The sequence below is a fragment of the Kogia breviceps genome, chromosome 4 (assembly GCF_026419965.1).
Source record: "Kogia breviceps isolate mKogBre1 chromosome 4, mKogBre1 haplotype 1, whole genome shotgun sequence".
NCBI lineage: Eukaryota > Metazoa > Chordata > Mammalia > Artiodactyla > Physeteridae > Kogia > Kogia breviceps.
Genome location: NC_081313.1, coordinates 118,714,346 through 118,731,192, shown reverse-complemented (window position 1 = coordinate 118,731,192; position 16,847 = coordinate 118,714,346). Strand labels below are relative to the sequence as shown.

At 49.3% G+C, this 16,847-nt stretch overlaps 1 protein-coding gene across 5 annotated transcripts; it reads right to left on the bottom strand.

The window, feature by feature from the left end:
* Positions 1-1,421: 1,421 nt before the first annotated feature.
* On the bottom strand, positions 1,422-16,333 carry DELE1 (DAP3 binding cell death enhancer 1). 5 transcript variants are annotated; one of them, XR_010840258.1, is made up of 13 exons: positions 15,395-16,333; positions 14,572-14,686; positions 14,360-14,477; positions 12,006-12,312; positions 11,037-11,198; positions 10,707-10,795; positions 10,508-10,604; positions 7,721-7,863; positions 6,694-6,852; positions 6,508-6,600; positions 4,189-5,030; positions 2,903-3,142; positions 1,422-2,013 (listed from the first exon to the last, which is right to left on the bottom strand). XR_010840258.1 is itself a non-coding variant. In XM_067031840.1 (13 exons), exons 1-12 carry the CDS (start codon positions 15,423-15,425, stop codon positions 2,904-2,906), a joined length of 1,713 nt encoding a protein of 570 aa, XP_066887941.1. In that variant the 5' UTR covers positions 15,426-16,333; the 3' UTR covers positions 1,422-2,013; position 2,903. The 5 variants fall into 5 exon arrangements, 2 of the variants coding, with proteins under 2 accessions (XP_066887941.1, XP_058916677.1); XR_010840260.1 differs by having other exon boundaries at positions 12,165-12,312; XM_067031840.1 differs by having other exon boundaries at positions 4,189-4,348.
* Positions 16,334-16,847: the final 514 nt, after the last annotated feature.

The following is a 16,847-nucleotide window of genomic DNA, read 5'->3' as shown; positions in this document are numbered from 1 at the left end:
GGCCCTGCTAACGAAGGCCACCTCCCTAGCCTCCCCTCACATTTCCTTTCAGGGCATTAACAATGAGTCATTAATAACGGAATTTTAATGGCAAAAGCACAGCAGTTCCAGAATCTGCGAGGAAGCCCATCCCCTGGGGCTGTACAGAGACCATAGGGACTGAACAGCGAGGATTCTTGGCCCCTCGACAGCATTTCTCTCACGACTCTTCCATCCTTCCTGCTCCACAAGGAGAGCTTAAAAATATCCTCCCTCCACATTTGGTACCCTAAATTGGATCAGCACTTATAACGATGGAGAGGGAGGGAGAGCCCTATTTGGCCATCAACACAGAAGGCCCTGGGTCCCCGGACTGTGTGAACTGTCCCTCTGCCCCAGGCATGGCCAGAGAAGCCCATAATCATAGAACCCCAAGTGACAACAGGAGGGGAAGAGGCTGGCAAGTGGAGCTCCATGGGAAGGCAGGAAGTGACACTTTACACAGAGGGTGCCCCAGAGAAGGTTCATCGGCGATCTGCAGGGAGCCGGGCTCTGCGCCCGACTCTGTGAGGGAAGCATTGGGTTAACCAAATTCTTTACCGCAGGACTTCTTGGAACCTTGAATATACTGATGTGCATCATGCATCTATTAAAAGGGGAAGTCTAGTGCAGTGTTTCCCAAACTTATTTGACCACAGAAATCTTTTCTTTTCTTTTTTTTCTTTTTTTTTTTTTTTTGCAGAGATTAGTGCACTGCACAGCTTCAAAACCGGAGCTTTAACCAATGTGTGTATTGAGCCCTTACCTGCATGACGGGACCTTGTGCTAATGCTGAGGATACTGGAATCCAAAGACAAAAGTCCCTGCTTCCAAGGAGCCATCTGTGGGAGAAAGCCACATGAGGGGACCAGTGGGGGTGAGGCCAGTGTGCAGGGCAGCCCTGGAAAGGGAGCAGAGGGCAGGAGAGGCAGTCGAGCTGGAGGAAGCTTAGGGCTCCAGCAGTGAGAGGCAGTTGCTGGGAAAAGTGTGACGAGACCACTAGAGGCTGGGGAGGGGGGCGGGCAGCAGAGAGGGAAATGTGGACAACTCCCCTCCTCAAATCCTCCCCACTTTGAGCTGGCCATGCTGGGTGGTCGTTTGCACTTGGACAGTTCCTAGGGGGTTTGGGCCTCAGTCCCTCCGAGCCCCATCCTCAACCACATCTCTGCTATTGAACTTGGGCTAACATCCAGAAGCCGGGGAACAGCTATGCACAAATTCAGTAATTGGAGTCATTAGCGTTGACTCAGAAATCATTTTTTGCTATGTCTCTCTCTTGGAGAAGCTTTTAAGACCCTTTAAATTGGTTAATGGAGAGTTTAGAGATGAGGATGGAGCCTCGGCTTTCTGCTTGCCCTGCCCGTCTCCCTGGCTTTCCCCAACATACTCAAGGGCAAAAGTGATGAGATAATCCAGTATCTGTTTTATTAAACTCCCATCCATTTCTGGCACAAACCTTTCACAAAAGAGGATCTCAAAATCTACACTCTCCTGCTCCAAGACTCCAAGGGCCCAATTGCCATTTACCCCCTCATATCGGCAGGACGATAGTAATGCTTTCACTTAAAATTACAGTGAGAACTGTGCAAAAGAGCCCTGGGCCAGGAGTCAGGAGGCTGGGGTCCTTGTCCCGGCCTGGTGACTCATAAAACCATGTAACCATGGGCATCACTCTGTCTCCTCAGGCCTAAGTGAGCACCAACGTCCTTTCCGCAGTGAAATGCCCTACATCAGCCCTGGAGGGTAGGAGGGCAGACACTGCTGCCCTTGGTCTACAATTGAGGAAACAACACAGCAAGTCAGGCCACTGCTTCAAGGTGACGTGGCCAGAACCTGGATCTTTACACACTTTCTTCTTCTGTACTGTGCTGGGCAGGTACTTAAGGTTCTTTGGGAAGGTGGGTGAATATCTGACCTCTTCTCTGGGATTCAAGTTGTGGTATCTCTCTGAGAACTCACAGGCTCCATCTTTAGGGCTGAGTGAAGTATGAAGGTCTGAAAAAGTCAAGCAGTTACATCAGGCATTTAGACATTAAACTCCTTCCTTCCAAATCAAAGGTGAAATGGAGACAGTCGGGAATCCATTGGGGATGAACAAAAGCGGACGTCATTCAGCGTTTCCTGAGTTTTAGGCATTCATGAAACCACCCCATGACTTCTGCCACCTCACTGGACCCGTGCTCCCCTTTACACAATGTCACAAGGTTTTTTCTCTACTTGATTCATTATTTTTAATATCTGTGACACTATGATATGCTAATCGCATTTTTATAATATTAATATACAAACACTAAAATTAAAAAATATTAGTTTGAATACTACCTAAAATCCTCTGGTGAAGCACTGGAGGCACACACATCAGACGCTGGCAAAATATGACGTGGTCTAAGCCTGAGGAAATCGAAGACTGGCAAGGGGGAAGGGAAGGGATTTGCTCCAAGGCAAAGGCTAAGGCGAGGACCAGGGTCTCTGGACCCTTCAGTAAAGTTTTTCACAGGTCACTGAATGAATCTTTTTTATGCACAGAACAGAAATGACTGTGAATGGGGAATTCCTTGGCAGTCCAATGGTTAGGACTCGGCGCTTTCACTACTGAGGCTGCGGGTTCAATCCCTGGTTGGGGAATTAAGATCCTCACAAGCCGTGTGGTGTGGCCAAAAAATGAATGTGTCCACTGCCCATTTGTGAGGCTACCAACTAGGGGAAATGGTCAAAGTCATTTATTAGCCACGCACTTGAAATTGCTTGGGAACCTGAGCCCCCATGGAATTTCTACCCTGTAAAGGGATACTGACACGCTGTTTCTGTTGCCATCCCATCTCCTCCCTGCCCATCCCTCCCCCCAGCACCAGTGAGAGGTACCAGTGACTGCATTTTATCTCACCTTAGCCAAAACCCAGTCTGACGAGACTCCTTTCCAAGGGGTAGGAGTGTGGGAGAACAGCACTGCTGGGAGCTCCGGGGCTGGCTCTGAGACGACCGCTTCTATAGAGGAGGCCAAGGTTCCCTGTGCTCGAGGCATGCGGCAGGCACAAGGCTCCTGCCAGCAAGGTGTTCAGGCTGCAGAGGGAGGGGCTGGAAAACGACTTCAATCCTCTCACTGCCAGGTCGCTGGGTCCCGGGGCTGTGAGGAGAGGCGAGAGCAACTCTTACTCAGGCTGTGTTCTTAGACTCCTACTTTGGAGCAGGGGCTTCTTAAAGGACTTGGTTCCCCTGGCACTACTAACCCAGGTCAGCCCGAGTGAGTCAGGAGTGGGCAGGGCTCCCAGAGCCCTAGACGGTAAGTCAGGGCATGGAGGCAGCCTTGAGATAGTGTCTCTCCTGACAAGTCACTGGAGTGACTACCCTTTATTCAACACCTACCGTGTGCCAGGCTGTGGTAAGCCCTTTGCTGTCATCTCATTTAATCTTTTTTTAAAAAAATTTGTTTATTTATTTATTTTTGGCTGCATTGGGTCTTCGTTGCTTCACGCGGGCTTTCTCTAGTTGTGGTGAGCGGGGGCTACTCTTCGTTGCGGTGCGCAGGCTTCTCAGTGCGGTGGCTTCTCTTGTGGAGCACGGGCTCTAGGCACGTGGGCTCAGTTGTTGTGGCTCATGGGCTCTAGAGCGCAGGCTCAGTAGTTGTGGCGCATGGGCTTAGTTGCTCTGTGGCATGTGGGATCTTCCTGGACCAGGGCTGGAACCTGTGTCCCCTGTATTGGTAGGCAGATTCTTTTTTTTTTTCTTGCGGTACGCGGGCCTTTCACTGTTGTGGCCTCTCCCGTTGCGGAGCACAGGCTCTGGAGGCGCAGGCTCAGCGGCCATGGCTCACGGGCCTAGCTGCTCCGCAGCACGGGGGATCTTCCCGGACTGGGGCACGAACCCGTGTCCCCTGCATCAGCAGGCGGACTCTCAACCACTGCACCACCAGGGAAGCCCCATCTCATTTAATCTTTACAACCTAATGAGTTTTCAGCAGTGAAGAAACAGAGGTGCAAAGACATATAGGCCAAGTTCAGGAATAGAGCAGGGGTTAAAACTCAGGTTTGATTTGTCTTACTCAAAAAGCTGTGCTCTTTCCCACCAATGGAGCAGAAGTAACAAAGAGACCAAAGGCTACTGCCACCCCCTTCTCTGTCACAGGGTACTGAGCTCGGGGAGGCACCTGCTGGCTTTGACTCTCATCTGTACCTGCTGCCTCCATGGAAAAGAGGGTCCGCAGCCTCTCCTGGGCGGGCACATTCCCCAGAGCTGCTGACTGCTGGTAGCATCTCACAGCCTCTCCCAGATTCCTCTGCACACCAAGGCCCTTCTCATAGCAAATGCCCAAGTGGTACCTGCTCTGTGAATCCTAAAGGAGAAGACGGACAGACACACAGATGCCCATGCATGCAGGACTGAAGAATTGAAACGCTGGGGCAGGAGGAAGGTGCAGCAGTCAGCAGGCTGGTGCTTCACCCCTGCAGGGTCAAGCCCAGCCACAACCCTCCCTGGGCCAAGGGATCTCAACTGTGAAGAGCCGGAGGCCCAGAATAGAGGACACGGGGATCCTTCCACCCAGGGAGCTTCCGGCCAGAGCAGCGTGGAGGCTTCTCGTGCTGAGGATGGTGCTGAAAGTGTGCAGAAGTGAAGGCTGCGGAAAGCACTTGGCCCTGCTCTGGGAGCCCAGGGAGTCCGGCTCCTATGTTATCCTGAAAGAGCCAGGAGCAAGGGTGGAGGCTAGGCTTCCGAAGGCCCTGAATGCTGATCTCTACCCAGAGATCTGATCTCTACCAGAGAGCTACAAAGCATACATTACAGAGAACATGTTTCTCCTCCTTTGAAAGGTTAAAAGGCTAATCTCTTTGTCCCTGGCTCTGGATCCTCTCTCACCTCTCACTCAGAATTAGGCTCCTGGGAGAGGCAGTATCAGGTAGGGAGTAGGAGCCCAATCTCTACAGCCAGACGCCTGGGTTCCAATCTTGGCTCCACCACTTACCAGCTGTGTAACCTCGGGCATCATATTCTGTGTCTCTGTGCCTCAGTTTCCTCATCTGTAAAGTAGGCATAATAATAGCACCTACCTTATTACCCTGTCGTGAGGATTAAATGTGTCAATATGTGGAAAATGCTTAGATTAGTGTTATTATTTTCACACCTTTAGTTGCCCACATCATTCATCTCTCCCTCTCTGTAATGAATATTTTCATTATATTCAATCTCCCAACCATGGTTCTATTTCTCTTCTACTCTCTAAAGAGTTTCTGTAACATGAAGGTCAAAGTCTATGTAATAAATACGGTAGTCTCATGGCTACAAGCCAGCTTAGGACACAGGCCAAAACACCCATGCTGTTACGTATGTGTTACACAACATCCCTTTGTGCACTTCTCCTGGCGCGCTGGGTGACTAATGCCAGCCAGAGTGCCCCCAGGCTTGTCCCACACATGGTCACACAACCCACTGAGCCCAAGAAAGACCCTGGGGCTCTTCACAGAAAGACAGGCACAGAGGCAGGTACTGTTCAATGACATTGGTCCCCTTTTGACGGCTACTGCAGATACTTTGGACAACACAGAGTGAAAAAGGAGAAGTATTCTGATGCCCAAGAGTTCAATGACGCTATCACTGTGTTGGCCAGGAAGTAAAGAGAAACAGCAGCCCTTACGCGGGAAAATTCTAGTACGTGGCCACTGCTACCTTTAACCCAGAGCTAATGGTCCTTCAAGGTACAACTCAGAAAATATACTAGTCAAAGACACTTAAGGATACAGCAAACCCACAGATGCCTTTTCAGTAATTCACAGAGACATAAAGCTCTGAGATTTCCTGCATTAAAGATACCTGTTTAACAAAGTATTTCCCAAACGCATCTGACCATTTTTCCCTCGTATTATTTATAAACGTTCCATGGAGCTAATGCTCTGTGGAACAAACTCCATGCTGCCTGGATGCCAACCCCTAGGTGATAGACAACCAGACATCCTCTACCCCCCAAACTGCTCAATGTCTTCACCTCACATGTCTTCTGACTTCCCTGGACTAAGCCACATGTGATGATGCACCTTCCACGTGTACACTTTACAAAGCACTTTCACACTTGTTATCTCAGTTAGATTTTGATCCTCACAACAACCCTGTGAAGTGGTAGACGGGTCAGGCAGGCATTATTATCCCAATCTTAGAGACGAGGAAAACAAGAAGTGACCAGCCCAGTAGTATGCTAGTAAATATTTCACAACCAGCTCTCCAGGGTAAAAAGCCCTGTTTTGTAGCATTTGGCAATTCTGTGGTGCTAATGCTCTCTCCCCTAGCTGATTTCAAGCTAACAACAATTCTCGCAGGCTGGTACAAGCCAGTGCCAGCACACCACTGGACCTGTCCAAGGGGCACACAGTAAGTCAGCAAGAGCTAAGGTTTGAAGCCAGCCCAATGCTCTTATCAACTGTCTCCTAGGCATGGTACCAGTTCCAAAATCCCTCCCTTTATCAGACTTGATCCCCATCATGCCTGGATATGGACACCTCATACCCCATTGTTGGCTGCAAGCCAAAGATATTTCACGGCTCTCTGCTCGTCCAGGTATGCCTCCTTGGTGAAGAGCACCCCGAGGAAAGCTTGGGCCTGTGGTCAAGGAGGAAGGAAAAAGGTATCTTGGTCACTGCCAGGCCCCACATGCCCCAAGTGCCCAGGAGTGACCCCACCAATGGCATTCACCTCTCTCAAGCCTGAGTCTGCAGCATGCTTCAGCATGGACACTGCCCTCTGCTGCTCAGGATCCCACGAGGAGGCTGGATCTTGCAGCAGGCACCTGGCATAGCGGTACTGAGCCAGGCTGTGGCCCTGGCTGGCAGCCAGCTGGTAATAAAAGGCTGCCTGGGGCAAAGGGAAAAACATCCAGTCATTTGATAACTCTGTAAGCTGCCTTTTTTGGGAGTGAAGTTTTTAAATATTATTTTAATTAAATAACACCTAATCATTATAGATTAGTCAGAAAATACAGATAAGCCAAAAATAGAAACAAAATTCCAAGAAATCCTGCCTCCTAAAGATCATTCTCTGTTAACATTTTAGTGTACAATCTTGCAAGTTTCTTCCCCACTGTACTGTATGTATTAACATATATACACAAATATGTTTATATACATTCACACACATATATAAATATGTGTGTGTGTGTGTGTGTGTATGTGTGTGTGTGTAGGAAGAAAGGGAGAGAGAGAAAACTACACTCACTATTTTTTGTAACCTATTTTGTAACCTATGTTTTTTTCATTTAACAATACACCATGAGTATCTTCCCCTGCAAATAAATATAGATCTAGCATATCATTTTTAAGGCCCACATAGATGTTATTAACCAATTCTCTGTTGAAGGAACTTCAAGTTTCTTCCCTTTTTTTGGCCATTGTATACAATTCTAAGAAACTGTTATATATAAATTATTCTATATAACATCTATGCATACTTATCCTACTTTTTAGAATTAATTGATCCATTCATCAGGGTAACTAACGTTCTAGGTCGTGAGGATACAGCTGCAAAGAGGAAAGACAAGGTCCCCGGCCTTCCTGTGTTTTGAGTCTAAATTCCTAGAAGCTGGAGACATCTTTCTTAGTTTTCCCTCCGAGCTGGAAGAGAGAAGCTAGACTTTCCCAAGCCCTGCGCACTGCTCATTTCTGGAGGTCACTCTGGGCAGTGCAGCACCGGCCACGGGCCTGGGGGCAGGGAGGAAGTGTAGTACCTTGCCAAGGTCCCTGGGGGTGCCTCTGCCGTGCTCGTGACACAAGCCCACATTGTACTGCGCTTTGCTGTAGCCACGGTCTGCTGCTTTCTGGAAGTAAGAGAAGGCTGCCATGTAGTCTCCATCCCTCATGTTCTCTGTCCCTGTAAGAAAGCACTAGGCGTAAACATAGCTTCCTCTGTGAACTTCCGCACATTCTTAGTCAGATATCCACATGCACCTTCCTTCCTTTTTTGTGCTAGACACTTCGAATGCACTTCCATCCTCTGAATATTTCACTGGTTTGCCATAGGTATCAGTGGGTTCTGCCCTCCTGTACACCATCCTCCTCTTGGTAGCAACATCCTAATTTCCCTTTGGGAACAGCCCTCCCCCCAGTGCTGTCAATCAATGTGCCTGCCCTCTTCCCAACCTATGAGACCCTCTCTCAGGAATCTGAATCTTGATCTGGCTGCAACAGGAGAGAAAACAGTTTCTGCAGGTTTATTCTGATGGCAGCACTCTGAAGACGCTGTTTCTCAGTTACTGCCGCATGCATCCCTGGAGCCTCTCTGATTCCTGTCCTTTCTGAGGCTTGGCAAGTCAATAGATCCCAATAGATTCCTTTTGTGCTTAGGTTAGCCAAAGTGGTTTTAGGCTGCTTGTAACCAACATAACGTAACTGATTCAGCTGACACTGTCCATCTTGCTTTATGAGGAAACTGAGAGAGAATATAAGAAAGAGAGCCCAGCTCCAAAGCCCATGTTCTCTTTATCATCCAAACGAAAAGGGAAACAGGGAAGGGGCTGAGCACAGCCTACTCTCAACTCTAAGCCTTTGCTCAAGCTGTTTCTCCTGCCTGGGATACCTTTTTCTGCCTCTATCATCAGGCCTTCCCAACCTGTCTCTGCTCTAGAACCTTCAGACCACACTCAGGCTTTAAACACTCTTTCGGCTCTTACTTCATACACAAGCCTTTTTCTAGGAACTAAACTGTTTCAAGAGTACAAGCCCTGTCTCCTCAATTAGACTGTAAAATCCTGGAGGCAGAAGCAGAAAAAGAATGTAGAAGAAATAACTTTGCATAGGGTGAAAGCTCTATACAAATGCAAAATATGATTATGGCTTATGCTCCCTTTGTGTTCTGCCACAGTGCTTAGCACTTGCTGAATAAATGAATATGCATATGAAGGAAGGAATGGGCAAGAAAATTCTCAGAAGACTGTCTGCCCATGAAAAATCACAAAAAGCTAATGAGGCAGAAGCCGGGTTCCGTTTGGCCAGCAGTGAATGAGTCACCTCCTGGCTGCCCGAAAACTCACTGTCAAGGGTTCACAGAGCCCTCTGTCCTTGAGGAGAAGACTCTAGAGGGCACAGGATCCCACCCTGTCCCCACCCCCCACACCAGATCCTCTGCCTCTAACCTAAACCAAGTCACCATCATGTTTTGCTTAGCCATCAGTAACAGCTCCAATCTAGTCTCCTGTTTCCCCTCTGGCATTCCTATGACCCGCGTCTGTGTCTACACAGCAGGCAGAGAGAACTTTGGAAAAGTAAATCAGATCACATGACTACCCCCACTCCCTGCTCCAGCGTAAAAACTCCAATGGCTTCCTGTCTCACTTAGAAGAACCATATGCCACTATGGCTCAGAAGGCCTGATCTGATCTGGCCCCTGCCTGCTTCTCTGACTTCATCTCTTTCTACTCTCCTGGTGATCGCTAAACTACAACCACGCTCACCCTTTTCTTTGTTCCTTTAACAAACAAAACTCAGTCCTGCCTCAGGACCTTTGCACTTGCTGTTCCCATTACTTGGAAAGCTTTCTCCAGATGGAAACAAGACTGGCTTGTTTTTGTCAGTCAGGTCAAGGATCTTTCCATCCGTGAGGCCTTCCAAATCAAAGCTGCTCCTTGCCCAAGTCACTAATACATCCCCCTGTTTAATTTTCTCCATAACATTTATCACTATCTGAAATTCTCTTTTTTATTTGTTTACCAGTTTGTTGTTTTTTTCTCCCTCAACTCACATGGAAGCTCCATGAGAGTAAGGACTTTGTCTTGTGAATCACTGTACCCCCAACACCTAAACTAAGGCCTAACCAAAGGTGAATGCTTAATACATTTGTACTGAATGAATCCTAGCCTCTCACTCACTTGCCCACTAGAGTCCAGGAGATGCTGCTGGCAGTCTGGGTCTCCACATGAGAAGGCCTGAAAGAAGCCAAGTCACTGCGGAGAATAGGACAAATGGTGGAGAGGAATCTGGAGTCTCCAGATGTGGGTAAGGAAGGGCACTTGAGGGCCTGCTCCAAACCTCAGGAGCCTGTTCTTGCCTAAGTGCGGCACAAAATTTAAGGTGTCATTCAAGATTTATTTTCTCCTTCTTACACAGTAACCGAATTTTCAGGTAAGCACATGGTCATTCAGCTAAGGACTATATTTTCCAGGCTCCTCTGTGACTAGGTAAGGCCGCGAGCCTTCATTCTGGACAATGATTTGTGCAACTTCTAGGCTGGGGAGGAGTGGTCCTTTAGTTTTCCCACCTTTCCCTTCTAGCTAGCTAGAATTTGGATATAAGGCAAACTGAACCTTGAGATGGGAGCCCATTTTAAGAATGGCAGAACCATTTGACTGAGAATAGGTCCCTGACACCACTGTGCCACCATGCCAGATTTGGTTGACCTACCTGGGAGAAAATAAACTCTCTCTTATGTAAACCACTCCCTGCCCTGACTCTACTTGACCTACTGCATACCCTTTCCATTTTCCCATCCTCCCCCCTTGAGACAGGATCCACCCAGTTACCCAGGAAGTTGAAAGCAATGGAAACACTGAGCTGGAAGAGCTGCTGAATGGAAGTCATGGCCTCCTCGAGGGAAAGACTTTTTGATTTATCTTGTTCCTGGGGAAGAAATAGAAAGACTCATCATGGGACAGTTCACTGGGATTGCCACCTGTCTAGGGGAATGTTACGGGGATCCACATGGCCAAATCTGGACAATACCTGCTTTTCGCCAGTGGGCTGAGGCTGGGCTGGCTTCGCCTTGGACTTGAAGCTACTGCTGGCATGCAGGAAGCTGGCGTCATGGGGATCTGCAAGGGAAAAGGCAAAGGAGGAAGGTGTTAGTTCTCCTTTTCTCTTACTCTCCCAGTCCACAGAGCCCTCCATCCAGCACCACTGCCAGGAACCAAAATCATTCCAAATTGCCCCAGAAAGCAGGGGGCCCACAGGAATGACAATTCCCCAATGTGGCATATGCAGGAACAAATGTCCATCTGCCCAACTCCCCACCCTGCCACCGTCTTCTGCTGATTTTAGGAGGTAGGACCATACCTTCCTCAGAGGCACCCTGAAGACCAGTTGCTCTCAAGGAGCTGGGTGAGGAGAGGCTCTCGGGCCGAGTGGAGGGTTCTTCCTGGCCGAGCCTGAGTTCCCTGAGGCCAGTGTGCCTGGGAGCCGGGCTATCAGGGCTGGGCAGAATGTGTCTCCGCAGTGCTGGAAAGAGCCAGTGAGAGCGGTTACATCAGAAGGGGATGGGTTCAGCCTGCTGAGGCTGACTGAGCCCTCCCTGAGGTTTCGCGGACCAAAGGAAAAATCTGGAAACTCCTGAGACACGTCCTTCACATGCCTCCTCCTACATTTCCTTGGCTGGCTTCCCTCTGCAGGGGTGGAGAGGGGCCCACATTTATGCTGATCCCCACAGCCCAAGCATAAATCGCTCCTTGGCTTGAATTCTTCCAGTCACAGGGGGAGATCTACTTTATTCACTGTTCTAGTCCCAGCACTTAGCACTTTGTTTGATGGTTAATACTGATTATGATTATAATCATAATACTAAGGGCAAGAACTTAAACCGTTACTTACTGAGCACATACTACATGCCAGGCACTGTTCTAAGTCCTCGACATGTATTAACTCATTTAGTCCTTCCAAGAAACCTGTGGGGGTGGGTTTTATTATTTCCCCATTCTACAGGTGAAGAAACTGAAGCACAGGGAAGTTAAAAATGACTCATCCAGGGACACCAAACTAGTATCAGCGGTTCTGGGCTTGAACTCTGACAATGTGACTCCAGAGCCTTAATCACTATGCTGCATTGCCTCTTACCATGGCACATAATAGCCATTCAATAAAGATTCACTTATTGATGAATGACTGACCAGAGAATGACCTAACTGGCTGAGGAGTGGGCAGGAAGCCATTCCTAGGATCTAAAATAACCTGGACCCCTGCGGGGCTCCATCAATGGAAGGGGAAGGGAGGACATGGGAGGCGCCTGGAGGGCAGGCGTGGCCCACACACCTGGGTGGACAGACCTTCCTCCCATTCCTCTTCCTCTGACTGCAGACAGGAGAGGCAAGGAGCTGCTGACAGCTCTTTTCCTGAGGTGTGTCCAGAGATGCTTCCTGGCCCAGAGAAACTCCCAGCCCAGCTCTCCTGTCCCAGGGACTGAGAACTCACTGGAGCACGGGTGTCTCAAGGGAGATGACAGGAAACGGTCCAGAGGACTGTGCCAAAAGCAGTGCTCCGCTCGCCGAGGTCCTGCTGGCAGGGACGCCTGGAAGTGGATCTGCCTTGCTAGCTGCAGGGCCAGCACGGCCAGGGTGCCCTGAGGAAGACAGCACATCAGGGGACACAGCTCTCCACCAGTCAACTCCTTCAGTCTTCGCCTACATCTCCAACATCACTTCCTCCAGAAGTCCTTCCTGACTCCTGGCTGTAGCCGCTCCCCCACTGCACACTCTCATAAGCACCCGAACTTCCCCCATGGAGCCCTGATCACACTGGTACTTAAACAGCTATCTCTACAATTATTCATCAAGGTCTGTCTCTCCTGTTAGTCTCTAAGCACCACGAGGGAGGAACCATGTCTGTTTTGCTCACCTATGTATCCCTGGCGCCTCCCAGAACACTAAGATACAGCACTAATAAATACATGCTGAATAAACGCCTGGGCGAGTGACTGAATGAACAAAGTCTAAGCAGGCAAAAAGATAACATGGCAAGTTTGGGCTTGGGCACACATGCAGCCAAATGCAGACAGGTCAGAGTTCCCCATCAGGCTCCCTCTTTCTCTAGCCTGGCACAACTCCTCCCCCACCCCCAAGCCACCCCACCACACACATTCACAGCTACAGACTTGTTGTGGGTGTCTCTTCTCCAACAGGTCTACAGAAGACCTAAGCTAGCTCATAGCCCAGTGTCTGCTTGGTTTTCCCTTTCCCTTCCTGTGTTATGCACGAGAAAGGACACTCAAATACTTATTTGTTGCAACAGGCACTGTATACAATGGCAAACAAGACAGACCCAGTCTCTGCTCTCATGGAGTTCATATCTTCATTGAGGGAGAAAGACAAAATTCAAGTACACAGAGAAATAATATAATAACTACAAATTATGCTAAATGCCACTAAGGAAACAAATCAAGAGTTTACACAGGGCATAAGAGGGACCCCTGACAAGACAGGGAGTAGAGGAAAGCCTCTCTGTAGAAGTGATGTGTGTGCTGAGACCAGAAGGAAGAGAAGGTCCCAGCAATGTCAATAACAGGGACACGTATCCATATCACTAGAGATAAGCTTGTGCTCAGGCCCTTTCACATAGGCAGTAGTGACAGAGCTGAGGGATGGCATCAGGACCCCTGAGATGCAGACCCAGTTTCTAGAAGGACTCACTATAGGATTGCCCTAGGATTCATATCTTTGACAAAATGGGAAAACACATCCCTCTCCAGGGTGTGTTATGCCCCTAGGCCATAGCTCCCCAGAGAGATGTGTCCCTGGCATGGAGACATTCCAGTCTCAGCTCTGCTGATGACACCAAGTTACAGATGAGACAACTGAGGCTCAGAGAGGTCAAAGCACTGGCCCAAAGTATGCAGCATGAAAGTGAGAGGGATAAGAAGTTATGGAGACAAGTGTGACGTGAGTGCCAACTTCATTTAGAATATCTTATAAGCAGAACCTAAGAGGCAAAGATTCTGCCTTGTTAGACCTCATGTTAGCTCGTATTACTGAGCCTCTGCCTTTATAGATCAGATTTAACAAATATTTATTGAGTGACAATCATGGGTCAGGATATGTACTATGTGCTTTTATAAGCCATACTAGGTATAGCAACCAAGCTGTAAAGCATAGTAGCTAAGAGCACAAGCTCCAGAGTAAAATCTGGTTCCTCTACTGAATAGCTGTGTGACCTTAAGAGTGTTACCTAAAGTTTCAGAGCCTGAGTTTTCTCATCTATAAAATAGAGATTATATTTCCTCTGCAAGATTTTGTAAGGATTAAATAAGACGATATATATAGATACATTAATAAATTAAAAGTTAGCTATTTAGTATTATTTAATTGTAAGATTCAGAACGGCAAGAATCATATCTACCTTGTTCTCTGCTATGTCCCTAGTACTCAGCAAAAAATGCCTGGCTCAAAGAAAGTGTTAAATACATGTTTACTGAATGAAAGGAGGAATATATACATGGAGAGCAGGGGGAAAGCGAGCAGCAATATCTCCCCAAATATGATCCAACGCCATGAGTTACTCAAATTTTGAGTGTGGCCACAATGATTCCCTAGCTCTTGTTTCTAGGCTATACTTCCATACAGGATCATTCACATACACACTGAAGGACAAGGACAGGACTGGTGAAGCCTCACCCATGATATGGCATCCCACAATGTGTTCCGGTAGTCACGGGCAGACATCCACTGGAAGGCATCCTTCCATCCATGGGACCTTGGGCCCTTGCTTGTGCCTGGGCCATGGTGGCCAGACCTAGAAGATGTAACAGAGGCTATCAAGTTCTGTCCTAAGTGGGAGTAGAGGGGGGCTGGGCGAGCACATGGGTGATGGAATGGCAGTATTTCACCTGTTGAAACTGGGCACAGGGACCAGCACGTTGGAGGAGGTAGCCTGAGGCCCATCTGGGCTGGTGGACTTGGAGGTCACCCCACGGAGGCCAGGTCCCAGCAGACGGGGAAGAGCTGTGCAGAACAAGGATCAGTCACTTTGACATGAGCGGGATTGAGGCAACAGTGGCCCCACCAATCTTCCCTCTGACCCTTGACAGAGCCCCATCCCAGGAACCCAGGAAACACTGGCACCTGCTTCTGCAGAGGTTCTTAAACAAGGATACGTACACATGGGGATCTTTTGCTTAGTACAGATTCCAGCGTGCCACCCCAGAACCAAATAAACTAGGATCATTCAGGGTTGAGCATCAATATTTTGAAAAAGCTCCCAGGGTGATTCTGACGCCCTCCTAGGGCTGACAACCACTGTTCTAAAATGACCAGACATTCATACACAAACTCTCGCTCAATGTTTGTAGCTCTTTGTCTCTAAATCGCGCCTCTTCTCATTGGCTCCGCCTACCCCATTGGCCCCGCCTACTGCACTGGCCTCTACTCATCTTTCATAAACTCCGCCCACCATCTCCGGCTACTTGACTCCTCCCCCTTTCAATAGCTCCACCCATCTCCTTGGCTCTAAGTTCCACCCTCTTCCTACTAGCCACGCCCACAGCTCAAATTCGAACGGCCCCTTGGCTCAGAGTGCAGCGCGGCCCCCAGCGACCCCGCCTCTCTTCCGCTCTAACACCGCCCACTATTGCTTTGGCTCAGTCCTCCGGCCCGCCCCCTCCTCAGTTCCATGTCTCAGCTGCCGCAAGACCCGCGGCCGAAGGCCCTTACCTCGGCCCAGGAGTCCCGGGAGCCGCCACATGTCGTCGCCAACACCATAGAGCCCGCAGCCGAAAGAGCGCGGCCAAACCCCGGGACGGCGGCTAGAGTGGCCTGTGTGGCGCCCTCGGAGTGGCCGAGTCCCCAAGGAAGCTCACCGCCAGCCAATTAGAAGGGGGCCCAGCCGGAAGGACGGCGCTCAGAGAAAGGAAGTGGGGGGTGTAGGCGTATAGGGGCTAGCGGAGAGGTGAACTGCGACAAGGGCACGGGGATGTGGGCCCGGCCTCCGGTGGAAGAGGTGTCATTTGCTGCCCGCATAAGAATGGGGGGGGTGTCGCGCAGAGGAGTGGGGTCGCAGGTGGCGAAGCTGAACCGCCTCAGAAGAAGGACCATTGAGAAGCGGGGCGGGAGCGGCCTCGGTGGTGCCAGACGACCTTGCAGACACCGTGGAGACTCGAGGGGGAACAATCTTCCCCAGGCTCCGAGGCTAGAGGAGGTGGGAGACACCAGGCCCAGTGGGTGGAGGAGAGGAACCTTAGGGTCCGACGGAGGAAACCAGTAGTACGAGCTTTCCGCCCAAGGCCGTCAGCTTGGAGTTGCCCGACTGGGTAGGCGATGAAGACTGCGAGTGGGGTTCCGATTCGGGGGGATCCAGCTCTGGCTCCAGCTTTGTCTCACCGTGTAGCCTCGGGCCGAGCCCTTCCTTTGTCTGGAGCTCAGCCTGCCCAGTGATAGGGTCAGATGGAGTGAGCTCGACTGGTCCTTCCTGATTTGACAAGAACAACCTGAATTGCTGCTTTCAAAATACCAAAGAGGAGACTGGCCCCCTCCCCGCCCCCAAGCCTGTTAATCAGACCTCTCATCTTCAGACCCAGCCAGAGTTATCTGTATATTCTTTTGTTGGGCAAAGACTCGGTCCTCTTTCCCCACACCTGAATCCGTGAAATAAAGGAGCTCAAAATCAAATGTAAGTTGCTTACACTTTCTCCCTCCTCCTTTTTCCCAGGTAGTGACTTCTGGTTTGATGGAAGTCTCTATCTGGGGTAAAAGAGTACTGGAGGTACCTACTTTTAGACCCAGGCATGTGTATGACAGTGGTATTAATTTGTTCAGCAATTTTTGAGCCATATGTCAGCCGCCATCCTAGAATCTGAGAAGACCGAGGAGTAAAGAGCATTTGTAGCCTCCAGGAAGACATGGTCCAGTGTTTTAAGAGTGGCCTCTGGAGTCCCACAAATGGTTTGAATGGTTTCTTACTTCCTGTTATGTATTCTTGGTCAGTTTACTTAACCACTTTAAGCCTCAGGTTCTTGATCTATAAAATAGGGAAAAGGATATCTCATGCAATTGTTGTGAGGCTTAAACAACACATTTAAACTGTTTAGCATAGTTCCCAGCACATAGTAAGAGCCTAATGAATGTAAGTTGCTTTTATAATGGCAGTGGTAGAGGAGGTGAGTAGGCA

Excerpts from the sequence above, each read along its gene's own strand:
- DELE1 (XM_067031840.1), bottom strand. The coding sequence starts at position 15,425 with ATGTGGCGGCTCCCGGGACTCCTGGGCCGAG. Across the intron at positions 14,478-14,571 it reads CCTGTGCCCAGTTTCAACAG|GTCTGGCCACCATGGCCCAG; the intron begins GTGAAATACTGC and ends TACATCTTCTAG. Across the intron at positions 6,601-6,693 it reads CAGACTCAGGCTTGAGAGAG|GCCCAAGCTTTCCTCGGGGT; the intron begins GTGAATGCCATT and ends CCTTGACCACAG.